The sequence below is a fragment of the Elephantulus edwardii genome, unplaced genomic scaffold, assembly GCF_000299155.1.
Source record: "Elephantulus edwardii isolate Elephantulus edwardi_28Jun2011 unplaced genomic scaffold, EleEdw1.0 scaffold00263, whole genome shotgun sequence".
Classification (NCBI taxonomy): domain Eukaryota; kingdom Metazoa; phylum Chordata; class Mammalia; order Macroscelidea; family Macroscelididae; genus Elephantulus; species Elephantulus edwardii.
Genome location: NW_006400013.1, coordinates 2,282,045 through 2,288,815, shown reverse-complemented (window position 1 = coordinate 2,288,815; position 6,771 = coordinate 2,282,045). Strand labels below are relative to the sequence as shown.

Below are 6,771 nucleotides of genomic sequence, written 5' to 3'. Positions count from 1 at the left end.
TGGGGCCTCTTTCCCAGCAGGTTATCAACTTGAATTATCTCCTTAAGGCAAATTGCTAGAAACTCTGCTTCTTAAAGATTTATGCTTAGTCTCTTCACATTTTGTTGTACATAGGCAGCAAATGCTTTCTGATTTAGATGTTTGTCCTCAACTTTAAGGTGGTGGCTATGTTGGGTACCAGCCATTGAGTTGGAAGTGACTCATAAATGACCCTTCAGCAGAGGCAGTAAATTGCACAGGAGGATATAGCCCATCTTTCTCCCGTGGAGCAACTGGTGTATTTGAACCTTGTGTCTTTGGATTAACAGCACAACTTTTTACCACTAAGCCACCAGAGCTGTTGAGTTGAGTATGACTCACAGCGACCCTGTGAACAAAAGACCTGAATCCTGTCCTATTCTGTGCTATCCTCACCATCTCTAATATGCTTGAATTTATTGCATTGTTGCAGTCACCAGGTTGGGAATCTTCCTCTCTTTCTTTCACTGACCTTTCATCTTTCCAAGAATGATATCCATTTCCAAGGAATAACTTCTGTCAGCATGCCCAAAGTACTCTGGCTACACTTTCTCTAGGACATGCCTATTCAATTATTTGGTAGTCCATGGATACTCGGTACTCTTTTTCCAACACTGCAGTTTCAAGATACCAGTTCTTTTTCTTCATTCTTGTTCATTGTCCGCTCTCAGATGCATACATGTAATTGACAAGGCCGTGGTCCGAATCAGGCACATCTTAGTCTTCCATCCCTGACAGCTGACTTGCCCAATGCAGTATGCCTCCTGATCTCTGGTACCAAGAGTGTTGATGGTGGATCCAAGTAAGATGAAATCACTGACAATTTCAATCCTTTCTCTGTCATGTTGTTGCCTGTTGGCCCAGTAGTAAGAGCCTTTGTTTTCTTTTTTAAATTTTAATGTTTTTAAAAATATATATTTTAACAAAAATTTACAGAAAACTTGGATTTCCATTCATTCATTGTTGTATATTTTCCTCCCTACCTCCTCCATCAATTCTCTTTTCTCTTTAAAAAGATTCTTTCATTGTTGCACAAAGTTCCTCCACCTTCCCAACCCCCAGTCCACTTTGCTATACACCTCTTATTCTGGACTGTTGTCATGCAGATAATACATAAACATATATTTCTTTTAGACAGTTCCTTCCTTCATCTATTTAAATGCAGTGTTCTTTATTTATCACCTTTTCTTTTCACCCCTGTGTCAGTCCTGTTTTATAACAGTGGCATTATGCAGTGTTTGTTCTTTTGTGACTTAGATATTTCACTCAGCATAATGTCCTCTAGGGTCACCCACTTTGTATAATATTCAATTAATTCCTTGTTTTTTTGTGCTGTGTAGTATTCCATTATGTGAATATACCACAGCTTCTCTATCTGTTCATTTGTTGATGAGAACCTTTGTTTTCTTGATGTTGAGATAGAATCCATATTGTAGACTGCAGTTTTTCATCTTATGCAGCAAGCATTTCTGGTTCTCCTCACTTTTAGCAAGCAAGGTTGTATCACCTGTGTAATGCAGGTTGTTGATGAGTCTTCTGATCCTGATGCCACATTCTTCTTCATAGAGTCTCGTTTCATTAATTATTTGCTCAGCATATGGATTGAATAGGTAAGGAGAGAGGATACAACCCTGACATACACACTTTCTGATTTTAAGCCATGTGATATTACCTTGTTTTATTCAGACAACAGCTTTTTGGTCTAGGTATAGATTTCATATGCGCACAATTAAGTGTTCTGGGATTTCTCTTCTTCTCACCATTAGCCATAGTTTGTTGAGATCCATACAATCAAATACCTTTGCATAGTCAATAAAACTCAAACAGACTTTCTTCTGGTATTATCTGCTTTCAACCAGCAACCATCTGACATCAGCAGTAATATTCCTGGTGCCCTGGCCTCCTCGTAGTATAATATTAGAAGATGGCACAGTAAAGGGTCAGGAAAAAAGGACTCCCTCAGTGAGAGGATTGACATAATAGCCATCACAGTGAGCTCAAACTTACTGAGGACCATGAAGATGGCATAGGCCTTGGCAACACTTAATTATGTTATACATAAGTTCTTGTAAGTTGGAGCTGAGTAGACACAACTAACAACAGCTTCTCAATACAACAAAAACTTCTGCTGATTTATCTTTCCTCAAGCAGCAAGCTTCTGCATCAGCAAACTGATTCTCACTGTCCTGCTCTCCTCTTAAAATTGGCAAATGTGCTCCAAAGAAGTGCATCTTCAGAATGTAGACTGACTTCTGTGGATTTTCCTTGTCCCTAGAATTTTGATTCCTTGTCCTGATTTTTTCCATTGCCTTTAAACAAATATATAAGCATCTCTGTATTTGAACTCTGTCCTTTATAGTTTTTCCAGTGTCCATATATACTTTACCAAGTTTCCACTAATATATTTTCTAACCATAATACATTTACTAAAATTAAACTAATACTAATATGTTAGAAGGAGCTCTGATGGCCTAGTGATAAGGAACTGTGTTGTCAATTCAGAGGAAGGCAGTTTGAATCCACTAGCTGCTCCAAGGAGAAAGCAAACTCCTCCTGTGAAACTTACAGCTGCTGAAAACCCCCTGGAGGGTCAGCTCAGCTATGGGTTGGTTCCAAGGTGATGGTACATAACAACAATAATACATTATGTTAACTAAATTCTCGATTTTATTGTGATTTTACCAACTGGAAATCACCAATTTTAATGTAAAATGGAAGTTTAGAAATGTTTTGTGAGTTGTACATACAAGTTTTTAACTGTTTTCTCTCTTTTTTAGAACTAATGGCTGAAGAGTAAATCAACATGGCAACTATGGTTCCACCAGTGAAACTGAAATGGCTTGAACATCTGAACAGCTCCTGGATTACAGAAGATAGTGAATCTATTGCTACAAGAGAAGGAGTTGCTGTTTTATATTCTAAACTGGTTAGCAATAAGGAAGTAGTACCTTTGCCTCAACAAGTTTTGTGCCTCAAAGGACCACAGTTGCCAGACTTTGAACGCGAGTCTCTTTCAAGTGATGAGCAGGACCACTATTTGGATGCCCTTCTTAGCAGCCAGCTAGCACTGGCAAAAATGGTTTGTTCAGATTCCCCATTTGCTGGGGCACTTCGAAAACGATTGCTTGTACTGCAGCGTGTCTTTTATGCACTTTCTAATAAATACCATGACAAAGGCAAAGTAAAACAACAGCAACATTCTCCAGAGAGCAGCTCTGGTTCAGCAGATGTTCATTCTGTCAGTGAACGTCCAAGGTCAAGCACTGATGCACTAATAGAAATGGGTGTTCGAACTGGTCTAAGTTTACTATTTGCACTTCTAAGACAAAGTTGGATGATGCCTGTGTCGGGACCTGGTCTGAGCCTTTGCAATGACGTTATTCATACTGCAATTGAAGTTGTGAGCTCTTTGCCACCATTATCTTTAGCAAATGAAAGCAAGATTCCTCCTATGGGCTTAGACTGCTTATCACAAGTAACCACATTTCTTAAAGGTGTAACGATTCCCAATTCTGGGGCAGATACTTTAGGTCGTAGATTAGCTTCTGAATTGCTGCTTGGTTTAGCTGCTCAGCGAGGTTCCCTGCGGTATCTCCTTGAATGGATAGAAATGGCTTTAGGAGCTTCAGCAGTTGTAAATACCATGGAGAAAAGCAAACTACTATCAAGCCAAGAAGGAATGATCAGCTTTGACTGCTTTATGGCGATATTAATGCAAATGAGGTGTTCTTTGGTATGTATTTTAAATCTCAACTTTAAAGTTGTTACCTGCCAATTTGGGGAAATGTCAACCCAACTTTCACTGAGTCCATGGCTTTGAAGGTTCTTGTGGTGATTGGTAGCTTTTCTCACTCACTGCCCAAGTTGATTCCGTCTCATATGGACCTTCTGTTGAGTTTCTGAGGCTATAAATTGCAAAGAACGAGATTGCCCATCTTTCTCCCTTATAGCCATTGGTAGCTGTTATTTTGTTAGTGAATATTTTATATACTTTGATAGCTATTATTTTGTTAGTGAATATTTTATATACTTTGAGTAAAGAAACTTTTATACATATTGACAGTAATAAGTAATTTAGGCTTGTACTAGTCCATATAATTACTACTATTATTTGATCTGAAAGTCAGGACTATAATTGTATGGCTTCCTGTATGAACTTGAGAATTCATATAGCTTCCTTGTGTTTTGGTAAGCATGTAAAATGAGGAGCCGTGGTGGTCTAGTGCTTTATGTGATGGACTGCCAGCCAAAATGTCAGCAGTTCAAATCACCAGGTGCTTCACAGCACGAAGACGAGGTCATCTCCTCCTGTAAATACAGCCTTGGGAAACTGAAGGAGAGCTTTTATTAGTTGGAATCAACTTGAAGGCAATGAGTTTGGTTTAGTTTGGGTGACAGAGTGGATAAGTTCTTAGCTGCTAAACCAAAGGTCAGTGGTTTGAATGCACCAGTCCTCTGCAGATGAAAGATGAAGCAGTGTGCTTAAGAAAACAGCTGTGTTCTGTTTTGTGGGGTTATTGCCAATCAGAAAGCACTTGATGGCAATAGGTTTGATTTGCTTGCATGTCCATTAAGAGTCTGGCTAGTAAGTGTGGCACTCTTATAAAGTAAATCTAATTTCATCTTCCCAATTTTTCTTAAGCAGTTATCATATACCAAGCATCATTCTGGACACTGAGAATAGAGCAGAGGAAATACAGTATCTACCACAGTGGAGCTTAAAAAAAACCAAAACAAAATAGCCTTAAAAAACCAAATCTCATTGCCGTTGAGTAAAGTTTGACTCATAGCAACTTTCCACCCAAGTTTTCAAGGCTACGAATGTTTATGGGACGAGGCTCCTCATCTTTCTTCCTTGGAGTGCCTAGTGGATTTGAACTGCCAAACTTCTGGTTAGCAGCCTGACATGTTATGCTCTGTGCCACTGAGGTCCTGTCCTTGAAATATGTAATTTCAGATTGTAATGAATTCTAAGGCGGGGAGAAAAAAGAGCAAGAAACAAAACAGAGTGATAGGCTCAGGGCAAAAGGAGAAATAGAGAAGAGTGCAATTTTAGTTAGTGTGGTCTGGGAAGGACTCTGACATTTTAGCAAGGACCTGAATGAAGGGAGGATAGAATTAAACAAAATCTGTGGAAAAAATGTGTACTGTCAGAGTTCTTGACTATCATATAAAAATAATACTGGGAAGAACAATAAAATACAGCGCAGAGTGACCAGTTTAAAAAAAATTGTAAAACTGAAATAACACCTTTGCAAAGACCAAGACTAAACATTTAGACTACAAGAAAACAACTTTAAAATATTAAGACAGTGTTTATAGAATGACTCAGTTTCAGTTAGGCTACTTTGATTAGTCTTTTTGGTTTGCTTTATTAGTAAGTATTAGAAAATGTATTTTGTTAAATAAAACTAAAAATGCCACTTGTCAGTTACATATTTACATTTCAAGGTTCCTCCACCCCTACAAATAGAAAACTTTTTGACAAGAATATTTCATGAAAATGAAGGCACTGAATTTACTTTCAAATCAGGGACATTTTTACCTGTTTGATGTTTTAATCTTTGAACTGAGTGTTAAATATTGGGCCATTTGTTGCAAACACTTTTGTTATAAGTGCGTATTTGGAGACTTAGAGATCTTAAGAACTATGAAATTTTAATATCTAATGTTAAATAAAAATGGTAAGAGAAGGAAAACATATAATACTTTGGAATGTAAAACACCCAATGAGTTTTCTGATTTTCATCTTCAGTGAAAACCTAGAGCCTGAGATGATATGATGTAAATCAGGTAGGCTTCAGGGAAGACCTGTGAAAGGCAGGCAGTTAGACTCTAGAGTGTGTGTGTGTGTGTGTGTGTGCGTGCGTGCGCGCGCGCACGCACCATGTGAATATAAAATTACTTCATATTTAAATCCTCTCACTTGTATTCTCCTTTACTATTTTTATTTTCTGATTCTAAAAACTTTCTGATACCATTTTTTATATTTACATTGCTTTGAAATATGTAATGACCTAAAATAATATACTTAATAATGGTTCTATGTGTGCATATTTCTGAGATGCCATTTAACTCATTTCATGACTGTTTATTTTGCATTACCTTTTTCATAGGTATAATGTACACCTCTAATTAAATACTTGGAGTCCAGGCACTGGGTTAAATGCTCTTTGTAATGCTTACAATCTCAACTATATTTTCTTTTTTAAATTTTATTAGTTTTAATGAACATTTACAGGGATTTTGGGTTTTCATTCCTTCATTGCTGCACTGTTCTCTCAACTATATTTTCAAAGACCTGTTCTCTCTGATAATATTGTTGTAGTCTAGTCATATATATAATGGATAAATAATAAATTAATTTTTTCCCCACGAAGCCTACCTTGAAGTGGGGATAATATAGTTATTGAAATAAGGTAATAAATATACTTATTTATATTTATGTATTAAAAGATTAAGACCAAACCAAACCAGTTGGTCAGGAGTGGATTCTGATTCATGCTGACCCTATGTATTTAATAATAAAATTCTTTTACAGCTAGATTTCAGTTTTCTCTCTAATTGTCCTTTTTCTTTCCAGGCAAAATGACAGGTACATCAGTTTAGAAAAAATAAACTTTTATTTTGTAGCTAGAGTTCCAGTTTTCTAATTGTCCTTTTTCATTCCAGACACAATGATAGATATACCTGCTTAGAAAGTACCTTCTAAGGGTTTAGCTTACTCTAAAACTCTTTACTGAGATGGGAGTG

General features: G+C 37.1%; 1 protein-coding gene across 1 annotated transcript in view; it reads left to right on the top strand.

Moving 5' to 3' along the window:
* The first annotated feature begins 2,821 nt into the window (after positions 1-2,821).
* Positions 2,822-6,771, top strand: part of HERC1 (HECT and RLD domain containing E3 ubiquitin protein ligase family member 1) — a 185,261-nt gene continuing 181,311 nt past the window's right edge. The window contains exon 1 of the mRNA XM_006899631.1: positions 2,822-3,751. Within this exon, the coding sequence (XP_006899693.1) occupies positions 2,822-3,751 (930 nt within the window). The remainder of the gene's footprint in view (positions 3,752-6,771) is intronic.